Raw genomic sequence first — 24575 nt, 5'->3', positions numbered from 1 at the left:
ATCAACATCCTTCAGCTCCCTATACCCTCTTGGTAACCCTTCTGTAAATTCACTGCAATATGTTAATATCTTTCTTGTACAGAGGAAGGGCAAAACTAGATGCAGTACTCCAGCTGTATTTTCACAAACTTTGAATGGAGGAGAATGATAAATTCCCTCAAGCTAACAGGCTGTACTTTTGCTAAAGCAAACCACTTGGCTTTCTTCTCAGCAAGGACACATTGCTGATTCACATCCAGTTTATTGTTTGCTGAAATGCCGAGATACTGCAGTGCAAAACTGTTTTCTCTCCAGCCTGTACTGCTGCAAGGGATTATTTCAGCATAGGTGCAAGACTTTGTATTTGCCTGTGCTGAACTTCATGATGTTTTCATCAGTACCTTTCTCCAGGTTGTCAAGATCCCTTCAAATAAGAGCTCTGTCTTCTCAATATTGAGAGTGCTTAACCCAACCAGACTCCATTTTTTTATGATTTGCAAACTGTTGAGGATGCATTCCATAATTCGAGTCATTAATAAAGACATCAAGCAGCATTGACACCCAGTGTCAGCTCCTGAGGAACATCACTAGTAATGTGTCACTGATCAGTCTTCATGCCCCCCTTCGAACTTGGCTATCCAGAGAATTTTCTACCCTCCTTATAATTGGACATCTTTCCTGTCCATATATCACTGATTTGTCTGTCAGGATACTATGGGCCAAAGGCCTTGTTAAAGTCATGCAGTATTCACTGCACTCGTCCACTGTGCCATCCATGTTGTCATGGAAGGCAATTAGGTTAGTGAAGCATGATTTTTCCACTATTAAATCCATGTTGGTTTTTCCAAATCTCCTTTTCCTTCATGTACCTGAATATAGCTTCCAAGCAGATTTGCTTTATAACCCATGCTGGAACTGAGATATAGCTGTCCAGTCTCTAGTTCCCAGGTTGTTCTTCTTGCCCTTCTTTAGAATTGGTGTGACTTTACCTATTTTCAGAATGTAAGAACCTTCCCCAAAGACTGTGAGTTGTCAGACAGTATAGGAAGAAACATTTCATCACTGTCACTGTCTTTAGATGCATCCGATGTTTTCTTATGGAACCGAGTGTGTCCAATTTACCTAAAAGGCACCTGATTTATTGTTTTGTGTCTGCTGTGGATAATGCTTCACTTTACCAGAATTTTCTGCTAGGCTTAAGGCACTTTGGGGCCTGTGGGCAAATTGCAGTTCCATATCCCTAAGCAATTCTTTTTTTTTCATGACTAATGGGTCCAACATAACACATCCTCTGGTCAACTGATCAATCACCATGGTGAAGAAGTTGTCTTAGGACATTCTGCAGAAACCTGGGTTGCTTGCACACAGACATATTGCCCTTCCAGCAAACATCAGAATGATTAAAGTCCCCCATGAGTATTATGACCTGCAGTCACAGGGTTTCCTCCATCTGTCTAAAGAAGGCTTCATCTACTTCATCTCTTTGAGCAGACAGTCTGTGGCAGAGGAGGTGTCTTGTATTGGCCTGTCCTCTTACCCACAAGATCTCAAGTGATTTATCATCTGTTCCAAAGCAAAGCTCCATCTACATGAGCTAATGGTTTGCTAATCCACCTCTTTGCCTTCCTGACCTGACCTTTATAAAAGACCTGTCCTTCTGCTGCAGCATTCAAGTCATGGCCCTTCACAGCCTCACTAATGCAGTTTGAGGAATACTTATTTGAAAGAAGAATCCGCTCAATGCCAGACTTGGCTAAAGTTTACTATAAACATTTCCCTAGTTGGGCAGTCTTCCTCAAGAGGGTCCTGTTGAAAGTTAAATGTGTGGGCTTTTAGATTGCATCCGCTCTCTCACAAATCCTTGATTGTCTGTTTACATGATGGAAAATTTTGTTTAGAAACAAAGTCTGGGAACATGAGAGAATGGAGATATTTTTCCTTTCCCCAGCTTCTGAATTGTAGAACTAGATGATAGGGGCATACAAATAGATTAAAGACTCAACTAAACCTGTGGATATGAATTAATTTTCTTTTTGTTTGAGTCTTCGTTTAAATCTGAATGCTGTTTCTCATTTGTTTTAGTGTTTGTCTTTATCCTCCCTTCTCCATCCTCCTACTTTCCTCACTGACACACACACTTATATAGCATATAAAATTCATACACACATTTCAGTGTTTGATTGTCAGCATCAAGCACTCAGAATATCAAAGGGTCACCTTTGTCAGTAAGCAAAGGATGAGCATTTGCTTTCAAGCGCATCCATCAGGGGAGTAGTCAGAACCTGTTACTTGTCGAAGAAGCCTAATGTTTTATTCAACTATATCCCAGTAAAAACATTTCTGGCCAAGGGTTGTTTTGTTTTGTTTTGTTTTCTAGTTCATCTTTAAGATAGATTCTCCCCTACCCTCACAGGAGAATAGAGGTTTTCCCTGACTTAGAAAGGTACATGCTCATATGCCTTAATTAAGGTGCTGTATTTGCTTACTATTTAATTGAGGCATTTTTGAAAGTTCAGTACTTCAAGGAAAACATTTTGTCAGTGATTAAATAGGTAATTCTGACCACTGATAAAGAGTAATCAACTGTCCCTGGGTAAATTCACAGAGAAATTAAAGACAAACATATAATACAGAATGATTCCACTAAGTATATGCCTCATGTAATTTTGAGACTAAGGCACATATACTAAACCAAATTATTAATTGTAGAAGTGCATGTTTGCTGAATGTACTCTTTTCTGAAAAAAAATATTTTCTCCTAATCTCAGCAGAATACCTGCTGTCATCTTCTACAATGGGAATTTCCTTTTTTAATTGACCAATTCAGTACAGGACAGAAGTCCCATTATAGTCAGTTGAAGGATATCAGGATATAAAAATTAATTTCCCTCTGAATTGGAAAAAAGCTGTAAAGAAAGTTGATACTCTTGAATTGTAGGCACAATTCTAATTGAAAAATGGGTGTTTAGGCATGCATCCCTTTAGGGACTCATTTTGTTCCCATTGAACATCATTACAAGTCAGGTACTTAATTTTCCTTAACCCCACATATGAAAGCACATATATTCATTTTCATGGATTTTTTAAGATACCTCAAAATGTTACTTGAGCTAATATAGCCAGCCCCAGAGTGCAGAAACTTCTTTATCTACCCCATCCAAACCTGTGGTGACAGTAACCTTCAGCTCTTGGATAATAACAAAAACCTGAGAACAATTAGATCTTCTATCTTTGCAGCTGCATTAAGAATAGACCATCCCCCAAACTTTTAAATGCAGCAGGCAGCGGCAAAGCCACAGTGTTGCTGATCTTGATTCCAGTTAAATGGTCCTCCTTCCTTCCACAAACTAATACAGAACAAATTACACCCAAGGCTCTCAAATCATGTTATAATCACTACTTACAGAACTGGACGTTATTAACAACCCACATTTTACTGCAGGGAGAATGTAGAAGCATCAAATAGTGATCTAAGATCAGACAGGAAGACTGTGACAAAGGCAGTACTAAAACCTGCCAGTCCTGTATTTGCAGCTACAAGCCTATCTTTCCCTTGCATATCTCATGATTTTGTCAGAGATAATCTTAAAAGTGCTTCACTCCTTGTTTGTATTTTTTTCTGTATACCAAAAAAATCATCAGTGATGCCTCAAACTAAGTTTCCCATCTAGTCTATCAGACTCACACTTGAATTCAATGACTGACTTTTCAGTTAAGGTGATAGATTTGCAGTGATGGGAAGTCTGTCTCCTAAACCAAAATGACTTGTGTGGCTCCTTCAAGAATTCAAAGGCTTGAATTTTCATTCCTGATCACTAAAATGTATACACTAGATAGGAAAATAATTTTTTAATCTATTCTAATCTTCTGCTCAGCTGTTCATGTAAGAGAGGTTTTAGTACCTGAGCTAGGATGTGACAAGTGTGGTGTTGGCTAAGTCCTTTATGCTTTTTAGTAGGTGAATAGCTAATGTCTCCACAAAAACAAATTCTCATGTCTACCAGGTACTGTTTCTACCACACAGTTTGAAAACACTGGCAAAAAGAAACGATGATCGGTATGACAAAGAAATGCCAGATGCTTAAATAGATGCACCTAAAGCATAAAACAGGGGGTTTAAACTGCCTTGACTTTCCCTCAGAGAAGAACTAGATCTCCATGCTTTTGTGAGGGTAATTGCAGAAGTCTGTACAATTCTCTATTGTTACCATCACTACTGTTTAGCTGGAGAGGGCTCTTTGATCTTTCAAAGGCATAATGAAACCCAACTGCTGTAAGTATAACTGGGAAAATTCAGTACACAGCCATGGATTTTTTTTTTAAGTGAGAGGTCAGTTATTACTCAGAGTCAGAATTGTTTTGAGCTCCTTAGCGTCTGAAAGGAAAACTGTCTTTCTTAGTGTTATACAGTAGTTCAAAGAAAAGCAAGAAGTTTGATAAAAGTACATGAAACTCAAGAACTCATATGTATAGAGATCAGATTTGACACCACAGTCTCTTGTGCCTTATAAATTAAAGACCTGTTTGTAAAGGCAAACTTTGTAAATTCCTGCTGTAATTGGGCTTAGAGGTAATAGGAAAAGGAACAAATAAAACTGCATTACTACAGAAGTAATAAGCAGCACTCAGCTCGGGAGAACATGAGGTACCTTTACCTAGTTTGCAGCTTTGCCAAATATCCATTAAGATCTGATAATAAGTTGCCCCTAGAGAGAAGGGCCATCAGAATAAAGTACCTAGCTATTTTGGTGTACTGCAGTGCAGGACAAAAGCTCTTGTGCCATTGTCCCTCTTTAATCACAGTGAAGAGCAGAAGCATCTGGGGAACCAAAGAGGGAAAAGAGTTGAGAGGCCCGAGGCAATGTTGAAAGGATTGACACGTTCCAATTGATTTTTTGCAAAGCTGATTAGCTGTGGCTACATGTTTGCACTTCAGGTTAGAAACCCCATTTGTGATTTTGAAGGGTGTGTAATAACTGTGTGAGTCACCAGAGTATGGGTGTTTATTCTTAGCTTCATACATTTAAAGCAGGTTCTTTGGGCAGCCTATTCTATAAACCAAGGATCCCAACATCAGCCAAACTGTTGTCTCTGTCTGTCTCAGGCCATGTGGCTTAACACATGGCCCTCACAAATTGAGAATAAAAGGAGCCTTCCAGCCTGCCTGGACCTTCCAGCCTGCATGAAGGGTGTGAGTCTGAGGTTCCACAGTGAGAAAACAAGTTGCCTCTTATCCCTGATCTAATGACAAACTCTTATTCCATTGTCTCTTATACTTTATTTCTCAGTCTTTCTTTTTTCTCTTCAGCACTCTATATTCTTATTATAGTGCCTTTTCTATGTTCTGTTTGTTTGTTTTGAAATCAAATGCCACTCTTTTTTTTATATTCAGTTTGCCTTTTGAGTACTGGGTTGCTTCTGAATCTTGAAATATGCTTAGTGTCTTTTGGTCCATTCATTTTCTGAAATTGTTCATCAGCACAAAACTGGTTTTAGCCTCTCTTAGTGTCATTCATTTACGGGGAACGGCTTGGCACTGCTACTTTTGAGAATGAATAAGTTCACTGACATTTTTATACTCTCAAGAAACAGAAAGATAGCATCACCCTGATGTTTTTCTCTAGATTTTTTTGGTAATTTCTCTTTTAGTTCTTGATATCAGGAAAATATTTTTTGTAGATCTTATTCCTGTTAGTGAACACTTCTATCTGACATACAGCTTTTTCCCTGTTTGCAGTGGCTGCAAGTTAAGCTTTTTTTGTGTATGTGTAAAAGCCAGTACTTAGGTTAAAGGGGGCCCATAAAGGGTATTGTTATACACTGAGGTGGTTGTCTTAATAAAGCATTTAATGTATATTTTAATAGTCCAAGTATCGGATTCCTATATCTTTTATTATTTTTTTTATTATTTCAATATTTACTGAGTTTTTCTGCTAATTTGCCAGTTTGCATGCAACCATGGCTGATAGAGTTTTCTTAAATGAAGTATCTTGCAGATGTTTTCTTTCTATAAAAACACAGCCTTTTATGTATTATTATATTAATGGAATTCCACAGCTGAATAAGCTAGGTATTAAAGTATTCCTGTTTTTGCTCTACTAATTCTTAAGGACCAAGAAAGTAAGCATAATCAGACAGACGTAGTATATTTTTCAATAACTCCAAAGAAACCAACACCACAGAAATCTTCTGTAACCTCAGTAATTCTTCAGTGCTCTGTTTCATTATTTTTTACAGATTTAATATTTTGTTTCAGAGGTTGGACTCAGTGACCTTAATGGGTCCCTTTCAACTCTGCATATTCTATGATTCTTGATTTCAGTCCTTAATCTTATTCTATATTGCTGATAAGAATATATTACAGTAAGAAAAGGGCGATGTTAGAAATGGAAGGAATAGAAACAGGAAAAAATGCAATGTTCATGACATAGGAGTTATTAAGAAAAGAATCTAATACACAATGCGTGATCATAAAATGGAAGAAGAAAGAGCAGGAGAAGGAGAAAAAAACACCTGAGTATTTTGGTCTGGAAGAACTAGTTAGATAAAGCAATGAAAATGGCAAATGTTTCCACTGATTTCTAACTCAGATAGAAAAATATTAACATTGTTGTCTTTAGACCTAAGTCCATTTGTACAGAAGGAAGGCCAATTGAAATGCAGCAATTACAGAAAATCAGCTAGGAGCATTAGCCCTTCACATCGGCCTTTTCTTCACTGGCTCTTTTTGGAATCCACTTGACTTGAAAACAAGAGACTGAGGTTGTAAACAGAATTCCAGCTGAAGACTCAGAAGTGCCTATTTTGCAAGCAAAGACTGTAGCCTAGCAAGAAAGATAACAAGACCATATGGAATTATTATCTATAAATGCAGGATGAGGAAGAATGTATGTATGTGGGAGGAGGTTCTTAAAACAGAAAAAATAATGCAAAAACAGCACATCTATTTTGGGAAACAAGCGTATTTCTAGTCACCAGAGCAGCTATTTCTTATAATAGGAACTGTGTACCTGTTGCACTTTTTTCATCACTAGGCATGGTGAGAGACAAGCAAGTTAAAACTACATTAACAAACTCAAACACTCAGGAATCAGTCACACTGAGCCATATTCAGATTTATTGTATAGTGTAAGAACTATACTTACTTGTAGTAAACCGATCACTTACTATAGTTATCCAACTTAATTATTCTGTAAACCATGACATCTGTTACATCAAGAAAGTGATGAAAAATGAAGACTAGTGATTGCTTAAGACAGCAGATCTTGGGTTAGTTAGGAGATAAAAAAACTGGGAACCTCCTTTAAGTGCCTGTTGGAACAATTTAAATACAGCCTCTATGTGAGAGTGCTGTTTCTGACAGCTGTTCATCAGGAATCATGGTGCTGTGATCTGGTAGCGCTGGGTCTGTTTGCATTTCTATTTAATCTTGTCAAATTTTTTTTTGTTGTTTTATTTTCTTTGCAAATGCCAGTGTTTGAATCTTACTTCAAACTCTATCTCTCCGTTTTTGAAGCTATAGAATATAAAGCTTCATATAATCTTCAAATTGTTTTACATAAGAATGAAAAGGAATCATCTGTTCTAGTTTCTGTAAACACCAGCAAGGTTTGGAATCACTGTAGCATCTTCCTCCCGTTGTCTTCCAAATTACTTTTTAGGATCTAACCTTCTGTAACTAGCTTCAGCAATCTAGCCTCTATCCCTGTAGAGATAAATAGTCCTCTCTTCTAAATAGTTCTAAAGTCCATTAACTTACTTCACTTAAATTTTACAGAGGAATAAAGGTGTCAAAATCATAAATTTCATGTACAGTTTGAAGAACAGTAGCTGCATCAGGCAAATAAACCTACGTTGTGCCTTAACTGTTTGGTCAGCTGGCTGTTCCATAAATATACGTATAAACTACCAGCTGCAGTCCATGCTATTTCTTCTCCAGCCAGTATGTAGGAAAAATAAGAAGTACCACCATTTTGCAGTGCAGAGGATTTGAGGAAAAGGGCTGGAGCAGAAAGTAAACAGCACCACACAGTGAGGTAAGGAATATGAGGAAGAGCTGGAGGCTTTGGCTCCAGGGATGAGTTAGGTAGGGAGGTTATATGGTGTGCCAAAGGATCTAGAGCTTAGCATAACTGAGGCCAGAAGAACATGTCACACATGTCACTGGGAAATCTGTTGCTTCTGGTGATGCTGGATCTCCCTGTGGACCTTGTGGAATATCTTTTTGGAAGAAAGGATCTTTTATGTCTTGAAATAAATTATTTGTATAGGTGTGTGGCAGTTTGAGCCACATTAGAAATCTGGAATCCAATTTCCAGGCTTCCCCCCACCTGGGTTTCCAACACCGGAGAGAAACTTTCAGGCCAGAGGCTTCTATAGGGGGAAGGAGAAGTATATACATTTATTTACACAAATAAATACTATACAAACTAAAGGCAGCTATATATATATACTATTACATTTCTACCAGTCCTTTAAGCCCCTCCCTTTAACTTTAGTCCAGGAGAAGCCTTTCAAGGCTGATAGGTAACCAGTCTCTCTCTCGTGGGAGTGTTTGGGGTCCCTGAACACTCCCCCCCAACCAACCTTCAGCTGTTTGCTGAAGTCCTTTCTCCTCACGAAGTCCAAGAAGGTAGCTTTGAGTCCTTTCTCCTTGGTCTCATGTCAGTCTGCAGTGTCTTTCTCTCTCAGTCTCATACCTCAGTTCGTAGGCTGCTGCAGTGTAGTTCAGCTTATCAAGCGTCCTCCGAGTCAGTTTTTGGCTGCCCCTGGTCAGCTTCGGCAGGGCAACTGCTGAGCCTCTCTCTCTCTGGCCCGTCTCCAATTTCGCCTGGGATTCTTCTCCCTAGCACCGAGCTGCTTCAAGCCCGTCCACTTGGCTCTGCTTCAAATGCTGAGCCTCTCCTCCACTTTACAGTGGAGGGAAAGAAAAGGCCCCCCTCCATAGCTTAACTGCAGAAAGGGGGGGAAGAGGGCTTGGCTGCAGGGCCTGCCTCTCTCCTCTTACCTCAGGTGTTGTGAGTCACGTCCCTCACAAACACTCACTCTAAATGCTGCCTCTAACTCTGGCCTAGGCAGAGTTGGTGGGACCGCAGGGCTCCCCTCCCCCGGAGTGGGGGAAGAAGGAGCCCAGCCACCCCCTGGCCTTCTACACCCACACGCAGCAGACACCAACAGAGAGATACTGCCAACAGCTTCCGGTGCTGTGTATGTGTGATTTTTAGCAGGAGCAAACAAGACAATTGGCTCTCCAGGGAACACTGCCCTGGCACCCAATCACCCCAACTCCCGAGGGGGGCCATCTCAAACCGTGACAAGGTGTTTGCCCTGATGATGCATGAAATAGTGTGTGTATATGTAGGTATATGGGACACATATATAGTGTTTTGGTGGTATTTTTTGGGCATTAGAAAGAAGCCTGTGTTTAAACTCAAGCAAAATAAATATAAATACTTATTACCTAATGTGCCAAACCAGTGACATTTTCCTTTTAACGCAGAGTTACCAAGTAGAACGAAAACTTTGGTGCTAATTATTTGATGATATTATCGGTTCTGATTGTTATAGTTATAGTAATTGAGGGTTTGGTTGATGCTGTAGGGGTACAGACCACCAGGAGAGCCAGTGAAGAGTGCAAGATTGTTATTACTCTTACTATTACAGTATTAGCAGTCTCATTTTGAGTGCTTTGTTTTTTCTGAATGCTTTAGCATTGCACTGTGTAACCTCAAAGAGTACAAATGGTTGAATTTGTTCCTTACTAGACAGGATTCTGGTGTTTGGATATATAAAATTTGGAGCAAAATCGTGTGCTATGAATACTGCCAAGAGTAAAACCATGATTATCTTTGTTAGCTACCTACCAACTGCGTGCTTACTATTTTAATAATTGATGTCAATTTCATTATTGTGTTAGGAGACAAAAATGTGACCACAGCAACTCCAGAATATCAAGTCCCTCTTATAAATACAAACAAATAATAAAATGCAAGAGACAGTTTATTTGTGAATAATTGTAGGTTGATGCTTCAATGTGTACATCCCAAGGTCAGTTGACTTTGGTCTTCGCAGAAGTTCAGTAACTGCTCTGAAATTCAGTGACTAGCATGTAATAGTAACAAAAGGAAAGGAAACTTGGTCGGTAGGGTGAATGAAAAACCATTTTACCCACCAAATTGCAAGGTCTCATATATGCAATATGACATTAGTGGGAGCTAAACTGCAATTTCCAACAGTCTTTCATAACCTAAAGCCACTTCCTAGATGACATTAACTGCTGTTTAAATCAGTGCTACAGAGTGAGGTAGAGGAGGAGTGTTATTTAATTCTGGAGAGAATATCCACAGCCCGCAATTTCAATTTTTTGGAATTTAATTACCACAGCTGTAAAAGTACATTTTCAGTACAATCTTGTTACAAATATCCATGCTAGAAAGCCACTTCTCTCTAGTGTATTTCATTTAAACACAAAAAAAAAGTTTATGGTTAGTCTTAACCTATTAAAACATATGGGATCTCACTTTTATCATACAATTTGCACTGCTGTTTCATCCAGTTTCATCTCAAGTTGAATTTACCATAGTTAGGAAAGGGCCCTGAGGGCACCACCTAGCCCTGACTGTCCCTGTCCATCTGCCCACAGCCCAGGACCCCATGTCAGCCCCATGGGGTCAGCAGCCCCTGCCCCAGAAAGAAACACAACAACAGGGTGGGTCTCCAGCTCCCAACAGCCCTGCCCAGCCATTACCATTCCCAGGAGGCACCTGATACCCAGGACTGGGGCTGCCCCAGTCACCCCGGGGGTGTCCTGCTCCTGTCTGGGGCAGTGGGCAGGCCATGGGACAGGCCCTGCCATCACCCACCTGGGCAGACGCTATCCCCCACGCCATGTCAGTTTATAGTCTTATTACAAAAGCACATGAAACATCCCCTTAAATTCTTCCTATATGAATTCTCTGCTGAAGTAATTCCTGAGTGTGTAGAATGGGTCCAACTTAATTTTTAAAACCCCAGTAAAATTTTTCTGGAATGTCACTTTAAAATAAAGCAATGCTATCTAGTCGTGATGAACACACATGCTGTTGATATATTCACTCCAGAAATAAATTTTAAAAAAATGTTTATATACAAATACTTTGAGCATGGATATCACTTGCCTTTTCCTTGTTGTCGTGCTGAAGATACGCCATTGCCACCACCCTTGGAGATTTTGGAGGGTGCTCCAGAGATTCTACAGGAAACAAGGCTACTCCAGATTGTGGTTAATTTGAAAAAAAAAACCAAACCAAAAAACAACCAGGTCTCATTTTAAAGTAATTAAGTATATGACAACAAGCAGAATGTCCAGTAGAAGCAGCTAATGCTACAGCCGTGTGTGCTCTTTAAATGCCTCTTCCTTCAGGAGGAATGAAACCTTCCCCACATCCAGGCAAATGTATTTGAATGGCTTGGGCTGGAACATTTAGGAGAGGCAGAAGAAAGAAAAAGGCTAGAGAGTTTTTATCTGACTGTAAGTCATTAAAAGCAAACCAGATGGTTCACTTAACAGTGGTATTAAACTGATTAAAAGTATGCCTAGGGCATAGTAAAATCTTTAATTCATCCTCAGCCTTAGCCAGTGATTGATGGACAATGTCACAAGAGTGTTCAGATTAGATTCTGAATGAATCAGTTTACTATAATATTAATACAGTGCGATTGGTGATGCATTTACTTTTTATTTCATAGACTTAGTTCTTCACAATTTTGCTTACCTTTGGGGTATTGCTCAGTTCAGCCACTGATTGAAATGAATGGTATTGAGTAACACTGAGTTCCTATGGAAGTATAAAATCTGTCTTAATGTGGAGTCCTAAAATCTTTGTCTTGAGGACTGGTAATATGATACAGCCCAGATGACATGAGCTCTGTGTCCCAAACATTTTATTCTATCCCATGACTATCTGCCATGATCCTTTTATTTGACTAACTTTATGCATAGGATAATGGACCCTCTTCTGCAACACAGGTTAGTACACAGAGTGAAGCTATAATTTCGTGTATTGGCTAGCATCAGCCCTGCTAAAAGCGTCTGCAGTATAATTTATGCACGTACCTCATCACTTTCTTTGCAATGAGTTGTCTGGCTAGTGAAAAATAACTTCAACTTAAAGGAAAATGGTGTTGTTATTACCATTCATTTCATCCTCATAACCTCACAATGGTGTTTCTATATACAAAACCCCTGTATTTTAAAGCACATCTTGCCTCCAGGCCTTCCTTTTGGCTCAACTTGCACCATTCTTTTTGTCCTTTAGTTTTATTCCCAATTTATTTCTTTTTAACCTGATTACAGTAGCAATTTCCCTCTTCATATAGGTCACACAAGCAAAACATTGCTTCCAAAATAAATTTTTAAGGAAAAATAAAACAGAAGATTGGATAAAACTTTGCCTGGATAAAACTTTTCTACCAAGCAAACAGTCAAGGACAGATAATGTAATATAAAATAATAAATCTTTTTTTTTTAATGTTTTCCTCATAAGTGAATGTTGCATATTTATGTATAAGAAACTTTTCTAGAGATCTGTTTGGCTTTTTTCTAATATATAAAAACTTTTTTCTAAATAAAAGGGAACAAAATCCAAACTATTTTGGCCCAGCAGTTAAGCAGATGATGCTGATCGTGGTGTGATAGAAGTCTATCCCCTTAGGGTGACAACTATCTTATTATCTCCTATCCTTTGCTGAAATCAAACAGATTTGAGTCACACTTTTTTGGACCCTTTGTGAACCAGATTCACAAGGCTGCACATGGTGACACACTGTAAGTTTGTCGTTGGTTTGAAGAACAGGCATTCAGCCAGCCTTAGCTCTGTGTATTATACATGGGTATGTAGGACATGACCTCACCCAAGTCTCACTCTCACAGTAAATAATCCGCATACAACCTGCCTAACTGATCACTTAGTTTGTTCTGTCATGTCTTAGGAAGGCTGTAAAACTAAAGATATCAAAGTTGGAAAGGATCTTGTCAGGGGGAATGTTTATTTTCAAAAGTTAGTGGTTTAACTGGAGGTCTAGAGATTGAACCTTAGATGAAGACCAGATCCTCACTCTCAATATTGATGACACTGAGATATGTCGTGATGTCCTGAGTCATAATGGGTCTTACAGAGGTGAATTAATTGTGGAGGAGGAGTGGAAATTTCATAAACAATCGATGTGAAAAAATCCTACAGGTTTCCATTTTTAGCTCTTTAGGTGGCCTGGGCTAGGTAAAGAATGTTATGGAGGACTATTCCAGTGGTTCCAACACCTTTTCTATGCTGACCTTTTTTTTGCTGCTTTGTTCATTGAAATTAAGTTTAATTAAAATGATGATAAAAATGAGCTTAGGAGTTCAGCCTGTACCAAGTCTCAAAACAACACTATTCCATAATTCATATGAATTAATGATAGTCTGTTACTGAGGGCTGTTTTTGTCCCAGTATGATACAAAGTTAAAGAGGCTTTCAAGGCAAACAAAAGTTGAATTTTTGATGTGAAACAATCATAAAAATACACAATTTTAAAGACAGTTGTTTTCATGCCTTTCTCTTGCAGGTTGCCTTTGAGAAAACTTCTCATCAAATAATCTGTTGAAATTACTTCCTGCAGTAGACTTCTAGTCTAACTTCTTAACAAGCTGATAGATGTTTTTTAGAGTCTGAGGTTGTGTCTAGGTTCCTCTAGGCCTCATGGCCGAGGGAATTGGCCAGCTGAATAGGACTCAGGAGACCTAAACTCTATTCCAAATTTCAAGACTAGCCTTCTGGGAAACTGTGCTTTGTTGTCCTAAAAGCAGAGCAAATGGTATTGACTGATTTTGTGAAGGGTTGTTAAATCTGCTTAGGAAAAATGCTACGTAGAAGCTACTTACTGGTATTCTTATTATCAAGAAAAAGGGCTCCGTGCAAAATTACACAGAATACCCATTTTCTCCCTGAAGGAAATTACGAAGAGTGCTTCAGCATGTCTGCTAATGATTAACCACGCTATAGTTATGATATTTTGTATTATTGGACAGTTTGGGTATGTGTGGTAACAGAGTGTTTCGCCCTTAGAGGCAAACCTGTTGCATGAAGCATGCTTTCTCTAGGGATCATAGGCATAGGCAGAGTGGAGCACAGTGCCCTCAAGTGGGTTGGCAGTAGGTTTCTGATCTGGGCAGAACGTTGGAGGAAACCCAAAACGTTGACCATAAGCTAATGCTGGAGGGTGCCGTTCCAGCATGGTAGGGGCATAGCCAGGCACTGGTGAAGTCTATGCCAAGATTCTTTCAATCTACAAATCTTTCTGTTCTACAAAGCATGCTATCCAGCAATGCTAAGTACTTTGCCACACAGTCAACTAGGGATTTTTTTCTAACTTTTATTCAGGAAAAGAGAAGCACAGAGCTGGTTGAGAAGGTCCAGCTCTTCTGACTCATAAAAATATCTTCACTGTGAGAGAAACAACTTCCAGGAATCTTGCTACCTAACAGATTTTTTTCCCATTAATTTTATCGCTTATGCTCTGATTTCAAAAGCCATTTTAATATTTCATTTTTTAAATTTTTTTTTTCTCTAATGTAACTAGCCTTGATTTTAACACCGGGAGAATAAATAAACCTTTATCAAAGGAACACCCATAAGGGTATGATTTAGTCAGTTACACCTTTTGTGTATAGTAAACAGCATTTCAAGAGATGTGGAAATCTTCTGTGAAAAAAATATGATGGTTTGGGCAGCTCATGCTTTGTATGCTAATTACCATTATTCTCCTCTTTCCCTTTTCCCCACCAAGTTTCAGTTGGGTCCATGTCCCTTTGAGTAGAGTTACTGATCTCTTCCCTTCCAGTGCTGTAATGGTCTAGTATGCCTGCCTGCCTCTGCCCTTAGTCTGCCAGATCTGTGAATACATGTATTTATCTGCTATTTGTGTATGTATTATGTCATTTTATTGTGCATCCAAAATTTAAACTCAAGAAGTGGCTTGACTGGACACTTTCTAATTTTTTGCTTACTGCAATTCCTGAATCCACTGGTTTTCCACTGTAGGATCTCATTGCTCTACATACTTCTAGGATTTCACCTAGGCCACTAGCATTTAGAATTAATTGATGTATATTTAGATTGGGAAGGTGGTCTGCAGCTTCAGTTCATGGTTCTCCTCGGGCAATTTCTTATAATGTTGCAGACCATTTCAGTTCTGACATCAAGACACAACTCCATCTGTTCACTGCTTCTGCTGTGATATCAACTCTTTTCCCAAAAGCAGTGTACAGACTTTTGGCTGAGTATTAATAATAGTAAAGCATATATCATGATATCAGTTAAAGTATCTTGAATTGTGTCCCAATTATTTATTTTCCTTTCTTTTTATTTGTTCCCATTTCACCACCAGCTGCATTCAGACCAGGATAAAGGAGATGGATCACTTAAATACATCCTTTCTGGAGATGGAGCAGGAGACCTCTTCATTATCAACGAAAACACTGGTGACATCCAGGCTACAAAGAGACTAGACAGGGAAGAAAAGCCTGTATATATACTCCGTGCCCAGGCTGTAAACAGAAAGACTGGAAGACCAGTGGAACCAGAATCTGAGTTCATCATTAAGATCCATGATATCAATGACAATGAGCCAATGTTTACAAAGGACGTTTACAATGCCAGCATTCCTGAAATGTCAGATGTTGGTAGGTGCTAACTAATAACTGATTTCGGTGTCTGGTCTGGGTTCTTTCTGTGGAGTTAATGAAGGGCCCAGAGTTTACAGGCACTGAATACAGACATCTGCTGTTTGAGTCTGGAGTAAAAGCACCTCAGACGTTTAAAAAAAAAAATCTAACTCCAGGAAGATAGTGACACCAGTTTGCTGGAATCAGAGGTGTCAGCTGAGTGAAACATGCTCCCTCTGTTGTACCACAAAAAATGCAAGTTAATACCATCTACTTCAGCTTCAGAGCTGTGTTACATGACACTCTTAGAGTTTAATAAGCTTTGTTAACATGATTTAGTAAAAGTGTAATAATATGGTAATGTGGGGTCACCTGTGTCAATACCACTCCTAGATCTGTTCAGCAATCCTTCTTTAGTTCAGGGAAGTAAACAAAATGGAAAAGAGCATGTACAGAAGGGGTTGTACACATTTCAGGATTAAAAACTGTAACCCAAGTCAACTCATCTCTGATTCTGAGATATGCCATTAATTTCCTCTGCCCTTTGTTGCTCTTCTCGTGCAAAAGAAAAGAGCTCCAAAGTCCTTCGAAGCCCACTGAAATCTTTCTATTGGTTTAAAATGTATTGAGCTGTAAGAATCAATCAAGAAAATAAAATATGGTTTTAAGATGGGATCTTTTCCTGAGAAGTTGACAGATTTTGATTCTTTGTCTCTACTTCTTAGGGAGAGCAGTTTGATTTCTTTGTCAGGGAGCAATGGATGGTTGAATTGCAAGAAGCACATTTCTAATCTGAAATAATGTCCAGGGAGAGAAGCATTAATTAATCATGATCAAGAATGAGATTAAAATAAAGCTCAAGCAATATGAAAATAAAGACTTTGGGGCATACTCTCTCCTCTCATTCATGGGACTTGTCAAATGGATGAAACCTCATCTGATGAAGTGAGAACACAGTATTCACATTTTGATGTGGGAAGTGAATACTTTATTCACAAATGGGTTTAAATGCCAAAATCTAAGCTAAATTTTTATGTTTCTTAACACTTTGCCTAGGATTCAACACCATTTCGTTCTCTCGAAGACACATGAAAAAAGAGATTTACATTCCTATATCAAATACCTTACAAGTGTGAGTAAATTTGCAAAAGTATATTCTTGACCTAAATTCAAATTCGGAATGCTTTCAATATTTGGACAAAGGTGCGTTTCTGCTTCCTTCACAAGAAACAGCATGAAGGATCTGTATATCCAATCAATAACTGTTTTTTAATGAGTTGAGAATAAGACAACTATCATTTTGGGTTTGAGAGCTATCATTTTGGGTCTGTCCTTTATGAACACAGAAACTTCTAAAAAATAAGAATGTCTCTAACTTCTTGCCACAAGTCTGACCTGAACCTGAATAATTTTTTTTTCTATGTCGTAACTGTCTTGGCCATGAAAAAAAACCTATTCATTTTTATTTTCTTTAATTTTTCTTTACAGGTACCTTTGTTGTGCAGGTCACCGCAACTGATGCTGATGATCCTACATATGGGAACAGTGCTAAAGTTGTCTACAGCATTCTCCAGGGACAACCATATTTCTCTGTCGAATCTGAAACAGGTCAGGGGACCTTATCTGTCACACTATGACAATGTCTGTAATTCAAAATGACATGCTAAGCCAAGCTAGGATATAATAGAAAAAAAACTTCGAAGAGATTACATCTTACTCAGTGCAAAATCTGACAAACTTAATAGAGCGATACATCTGTAAACATGACACCTCCGTTATTTTAATCTTACCAGCAAAGTCTAATAAATACAATTAGTATTGGATGTGAACCAGTTTTCAATCATTTTTAACAAGCAGTGGGTACAGAGACTGCTGTGGATGTTTAAATTAAACCAAATAAGTTGGCTTTTAGATGAAAACGAGGAACAGGTGGGTGTGGAAAAAAGTGCTTATTCCTCATAGATCTTCATAATGGCTAAATTAAGACTGAGGATTTGTTCAGGTGAGGTTTTTTTCTCCTTCTGCTTCTTCAAAACTTGTTTAAAGTAATTATAATTTCTGTACATCTGCAACATATCACTTTAATGCTAATTTTATGAAAGAAATCTTAATTAAGAATAATGATAGAAGAGGTAAAATTGACTGTTGCGCTAAACTAGAAGATCACAAATAGAATCCCAAAGTTCTGAGTTCTGTTTTTGGAGGATGTTTAAATTACAGACAGTGACTGGAATATTTAATGGTCTGAATAACAGCTTTAGAATCTGTGCATGTAAAACACATGCATTCTAGCTGACTGGATCTGCTCTACCATTTACTCTCTGACTACATAGCTTTATAACAAAATTTTCTGGAGAGAAACAAGAGATCTCAAGAAACTCCTTCACTGGGAATATCCACTCTGTTAGGTTGCTGGAAGCTAGAGAAATTGATTCTCCTTAGCATCCTTACAGGAAAGAAATAGATTATCACAGACAATTAATCAGATTTTAGCATTGGTGCCTATCTTAAATTGTAGAGACTCAGTCAGGGAAAAGGAGGGAGAGATTACATGTCTCAGACTGAAACCTGAGATGAAAAAGTGTACACAATTCTGAAAGAAGTGAGAGCCAAGATGAAAAGGAGCTTCCCTTCAAGCATAAGGTATTAGATAATACAAGCCAGGATTTTTGACTGATGCACTCAGATTCTGACTTGGACACTACACTATATCCTCTTCTAGAGTTATAAGAAGGATAAGGTAGCTGAGAGTTCACCAGTAATAATCTTTTAGTAAGAGGTTTGTATGGGGCATGGGAAGCCAAGTAAACTGCAGTCTTGATCTTCCTGCCATGGAAATCAATTTCAGAACTCCTAGAGTGAAATAAGTCTCTGTCAAAGTCACTGTGAATTTTGTCATGGATTTCAATACTTGAATTTCACTCCTTTTGCCTACAAAGGAGTCAGTTCTTACCTTAAGAGATCCACTGAGAATGCAAACATTTTGCTTCATGGTAAATCTGAATGATTGAATTTCAATAGGAATTGGCCTTTGAAGAAGGAAGTGACTGGCAAATCATTCTAATCAATGTATAAATAAAAATATATATACTCAGACATGTTTGGATGCTCATAATTTTCTTAATTAGTTTCTCTTCTTCCATTTAATGTTGTTGCACTCTTTAATGGTATCTTATTAAAATTAGATTTTCTTCTTTTTTTTACCATATCTGTCAAAATAAAAATATTGACAGAACTGGAGAGAAATGATGGAGCACATTATAATGAAAAAAGAGCCTTTTTCCAGTTCAGTGAGAGACTTTAGCATGGAACTGAAAGAGGGTAAATAGTTATGTAAAATAAATAGCTTGCAAATAAGTAGAACATCTTTCTGGGGATGCCGCTAATATTGTGTCTGTCACATAGGCAGTAGCCTAAGATGTGACATGACAAGTCTGTAATTTAATGAACCATCTCATAACAGTAAATATTTGTACTGGGCAAAGTTTACTTATTACGAAGGGATTGTTTTGTTTTTTAGACTGTAGAGGTTTTTTAATAAGAATTTCCATCAAAGTCAGTACCTTACATGTGACCTCCCCACTCTTTAATTTTCATGTTTTCAGGCATTATTAAAACTGCTTTGCTAAACATGGACCGTGAAAATAGAGAGCAGTACCAAGTGGTCATCCAGGCTAAAGACATGGGAGGCCAGATGGGCGGATTATCGGGAACCACCACTGTGAACATCACGTTGACTGACGTAAATGACAATCCACCTCGCTTCCCCCAGAGTATGGGATATTTACATTCTGTGTTGTAACATTAACATGGAGAAAAATTGTTCTTGTTTTGGTTTTTCTTCACCTTAGATATTGTTTCTTCTATTGTGGACTTACTGAGTATCAAACTTTCTTTAGGAAGTCAAAAAAGAGCACATAAGTAAGCAATAACATCATGCTAAGCTCAATTGCAACGACTGGGAAACAAATATTTAATATTTTTGCTTCGCTGCAGTAGGTAGTTTGAGAGGTGAATTATTGTGCAGAAACAACTTCTGTTTTTTCTACCTATTAAAGAGCTGTGATCAACACAATCCGTATTTCTTGTTCACTGTTATTTCTTTCAGACCTTGTGGTTGATCACATTGTAAGATTTCTGTTGTAAACTAATGTATTTAAGTTTTGAAACATATTTATTTAATTTTGCAAAATTATCCCAAAAGCAATTACATAAAAAATAAATATTTACAACCAGAAAGCATTTGCTTCAATGGATTTTCTTATATTCTTTGCATACAGAAACAAAAGCATGTACATAAATACACTAGGTATTCCTGCCTATTTTACTTCCCCTGTCTCAAATAATTTGGTACTTATCTGTGTCATATTTATGGGAATCAGTTGAGCAAGCTCTCCTAGAAAGTAATTTCTGTTAGTGGCCATTCATGGCTATAAGTAATTCAAAGTGATTCAGCTTTCATCCACTTCTCTTTCCCTCTCTTTACTTCCTTCCTTCTTACTCTCTCTCTTTTTCTTCTTGTTTTGTGTTTTCTAACCACTGGTCTCTGTATGATGTGTGTGTATCACAGTGTCAGTGTGTGTCAAAGTCAAGAGCAGCTGTTAGAGAAAATAATTGCAGATCCTATCAGACAAATCAGCAAGCTTTGGCAGTTAAGTCACTGGAAAAGTTATTGGAAGCAACTTGTCATTTAAGTTCAAACTCTGTTCTTAGCTGTGGGCAAAGAGTTTCCATTTAAATTAGAGCAACTTAAGAAGAAATATAACACTCTGACCCCAATGAGTTAATTATACATCTCTGGACATAAATGTCTTCAATATAAAAACCAAAGATACAGCTTCATAATGCCAACATTCCACAAGTAGCCTTTTTTGCAGACAAAAATTCAATGTAGCATATTTTTAATAGGCATTTGAGCTGGATTCAGCTTTACTGTTACTAAGCTGCATTGGCCTCTCACAGTTCTTAATATTTGTCCTTTGGCCTCGAGACGTTTTTCATATACAGTTCTGATATGGCCCGCAGAGACCATGAGAATGTCTTGAAAGGGACATATGTTGCTAAAATTACATGTTTCTAGCAAAGCAAAATGCCCATCCTCCATATTAGAAAACAGATAGAGAAATAAGATACTTTTATCCACCTGAAAGTATGGCAGAAGGTGAAGGCTTTTGCCCCAGGAAGGCTTGAAGACACAATGACTCGCTAACTCACCTGTGCATGCCCAGTATGGACAGTGGGCTGAGAGATGGTGTCCAGAGTACCATGAGACTGACTAACAAAATTTCCTTCTCTGTCTGCTGTAGGCACATATCAATTCAGAGCTCCCGAGTCTATGCCACTAGACTCACCAGTTGGCAGGATAAAAGCCAATGATGCTGACATGGATGAAAATGCAGAGATTGAATACAGCATCACTGAGGGGGACGGATATGACATGTTTGGAATTACCACAGACAAGGACACACAGGAAGGAATTATAACTGTGAAAAAGGTAAATATCAACACATGTAAAGTTTCTTTTATATGAGCAATTGGTATCCTTCCTCTTATACTTCCATTACTAAGCCCCAGTGCACATACTTTGAAGGAGCTGAGAGAGTAAATAAGCTAAGGAGTGGGGTGGGACTGAGAAAAAATTATACAGCCTGAACTTATCCACAGAAAAACTCAAGGAAGCACCACCATCAAGCTGTGATTTTCTCTCTGTGATGCTTACAGGATTTGCTCACTTAGCAGAAGGTGCTAAGAACACAGAAATAATCAGTATCGTATTGCCTATTTTGCATTATCAGAGGATGTTGAATTTTATAGCTATAATATATTAAAGTACACAGACAAGTTTCTTCTGACTCACATTTTGTAAAAATGTAATTAATAAATCTATCACCATGTTTTTGCTTTAGAAAAAAAAATCACAGCGCCTTGCTAGATCATAGTGGACATCATCTACTACATTGCACATTGGCTGTCAGAAAAGGTTTGAGAAATATTGTTTACAGTGGGCTATCAGGCAAACTTGATAAGGTTACAGATATCATCCTTCATCAGTTCAGGTTCAGTCATCACTAGATAGACATTGCATAGATTTTCCAAAGATGCACTTGCTTGTTGATATCAGTACGACACCTGTCATTACTTGTTTTTTAGGAGATGCCTTCCAGGGACTGATTATGATATCAGTCTAACTCCATTTGCATTTCTGTCTGTTGCTGACAGAAGCTGTGAATCCTCTACAATACAATGGAAAAATGGGGTGACTACTCCCTCTCCACATTTCTCCAAGTACAGTGGCAAAGAGTTGCTAAATAGTGCTTCTTCATACATTTAACAGTGTGATATAGTCATAGCCAATCATGAAATCGTGTTTGACTTGATGGGTGGTCCAGGATATCCAGACACTAGATGTCACAGTGTTTTATTTCAGTGATGGAATGCCAATATCTAAACAAGCAATACCTAGAAAAACTTCCCTCCTTTAGTGTGTGCTGCTTATTAGGCAAGGGATAGAAAAGAAATCCTCAAAATGCCAAAAATGACAGAATAACAGGCATAAAGAGTTAACGTTATTTGAGAAGACTAATTGGTGTTTAGGAGTTCCAGGCATAGAATTCCTTGAATTTTTTTTCTTATTATATCATCAGTGGCATAGAGCCCTTTCGTTCTCATTCCTGTTAGCATTTTAATTCCAGTTCAGGCTCTTGTTATCTAGCTCAAGCCTCTCCATGACTTCCCACCATTCATTTGGCTCATCTGGCTGCAAGCCACAGCAATACCCACAGACTTCTCACACCTTTTTTTTTTTTTCTTGCCAGGCATTGGATTTCGAAAATAAAAACTTATATATTCTCAAAGTGGAAGCTGCAAATACTCACGTAGACCCTCGATTCCTGTACTTGGGGCCATTCAAGGACTCAGCTACAGTCAGAATTCAGGTGGAGGATGTAGATGAACCCCCTGTGTTCAGCAGACCAGCATACATAATGGAAGTGAAAGAAGATGTTCCAATAAACAGTGTAATAGGAACAGTAACTGCTCAGGATCCAGATGCTCCCAGGAACCCTGTCAAGTAAGCATATACTATTTCAGCTTGTCCGTAAATTTTTTACGGCGTTAATTTTGCTCCTATCATGTCAGCGCCACAAAAAAAATCACTTCTCACAATGTGAATTGTAGGGCATGCTTGAATATGGAGTATTGTAGATGGTAAATAATCTCTCACGCTTGAGCATATGTCGTTATGTGTGATTGTGTTTGCATGGCCTTTGCATCTTGAATTACATCCTAATCTCTTCAGTAACTAATGTCTGTTGTTATTTCTACCATGAAAGAGTTTACTGCAAAAAGAGCACTAAGAAGATGTTAGTGTTGTTCTTCCACCTTTAACATTTTCCAGTGCAGTGAAGTGCATCCTCTTGGCTACGTGACAGGGGGGTGATTCAGCAGCCTTTTCTTCTTCCATCTGTCCAGACCTGCTGAACAGAGGTCAGAGTTATCTCCTCTAAACTACAAGTAGAAATGCCTCAAAATCAGTTCATGTGCACACACAGGCTCTGATCTCACCTCTATCAGTGTAAGGCTAATAAGATAAAGAGTCATTCTCATGAACTTTGTAAATTACACTTACCATGAATCAATAAACTAGTCTTAAAGGTAGTGGAGGAAATGTTAAGGCTGGAGTAGCTAAACCTAAGCCTTCATTTTTCGTAAATTAAGTGGTACATTGTTTCAATATATGCTGGAGTACTTAAGTCATATTGGATAGAGTATAGAAGGACTTTTAAATAGTTGTGTGCTTTATTTAAAGTTCATTGCTACTGACAAGGCAGTGAGAGGAGGAAATGAGAAGTACAACAATATTAAATTCAGGTCAATTTTCAGCATGTCTCTGGCTAGGCACCTTGGAAATGCGATAGTAGTCTTTAGATCAAAATAGAACAATGCAGGTTTAATAAAAATCCAGTCCACTTCTGCAAACAACTATCTTTCATCAAGATATCTTACTATATTTGTGAGGCATGAGTAAGTTTTAAGCTCTTAGTTTATCTTGTGAGAGGGGTACATATTATAATCTTAATTTTCTAGATGAAGAAGCTAAATCTAAAATGTTTCTGCAGAAACTCTCATTATCTTCAGTTCGCATGGCATGCCCTACACAAATTCTTGAACAAGACTAAGCCTTCTAAGTTTAATTAAGGCTTTCTTTCATTTATATTATGACATGCAACTGTTATATGGTATTCTGGGCCAGCAGAGCACAGTCACTTACGGAGTAGCATAATGTTTTGCGGACTTTGGTGAAGCCCGGGGACAGAATAAACAGGTTCTATAGCATGTTTTCATGGGCATGCTAGCATGAAGATGAAAAATTGTTTGGGGTGACACCTAGGCCCCTTTCAGACTTCATAGGAACCTACTTTTTTATATCTAATGGCACTGGAGAGTAAGGGGAGTGCTTCCCTGTGGTGATAACTACAACCATTTGCATTTCACACCAGCGCCAGCTCCTAATTATAAGTGATTTACAGTGGATAGGGATTATGCTGTTCATTGTTGAGTACTGCCTACCGGCTCTTTGCTATTAATTGAATGTGTGTGCTAAAACTTACCTAACTTTCAAAGGGCAGTTCTTTAATACAGTATAGGTACTTTGCATATTAAAGTATCAGATAGTTATTGAGCAAAATTTAGCAGAAGTGTCAAAACTGATGCAGTGCAGCAGAAAGCTTGTTTTCTTTTTACTTTAATAATATGCAACAGCAAAATACAAGGAAAAGTAAAATAAAAATGAGAAAGAGGTTAGAGTAGTAGAAATAAACACAGCAAGAAGAAACGTGAAAATCAGAGGAGAAGGAAATCAGCAGAGAGCAGTAGCCTGAGAGGTGTTAACCTGCAATAAATGTAATTTTATGGT

At 38.2% G+C, this 24575-nt stretch overlaps 1 protein-coding gene across 3 annotated transcripts in view; it reads left to right on the top strand.

Moving 5' to 3' along the window:
* The window catches only part of LOC113993201 (cadherin-6), a 109284-nt gene that overhangs the window by 60710 nt on the left and 23999 nt on the right, over positions 1-24575 (top strand). For 2 of the 3 annotated variants that reach the window (XM_027731147.2, XM_027731148.2), the window contains exons 3-7: positions 15385-15679; positions 17150-17269; positions 19267-19434; positions 20968-21155; positions 22477-22730. In XM_027731147.2, coding sequence (XP_027586948.1) covers positions 15385-15679; positions 17150-17269; positions 19267-19434; positions 20968-21155; positions 22477-22730 — 1025 coding nt within the window. Of the gene's footprint in view, positions 1-9298; positions 9325-15384; positions 15680-17149; positions 17270-19266; positions 19435-20967; positions 21156-22476; positions 22731-24575 lie in introns of those variants that run through there. The other variant, XM_027731149.2, reaches the window with a different exon arrangement.

The sequence above is a fragment of the Pipra filicauda genome, unplaced genomic scaffold (assembly GCF_003945595.2).
Source record: "Pipra filicauda isolate LSUMZ 115617 unplaced genomic scaffold, ASM394559v2 scaffold490_size440907_pilon, whole genome shotgun sequence".
NCBI classification, from domain to species: domain Eukaryota; kingdom Metazoa; phylum Chordata; class Aves; order Passeriformes; family Pipridae; genus Pipra; species Pipra filicauda.
This window is presented reverse-complemented; position numbering and strand designations above follow the sequence as displayed.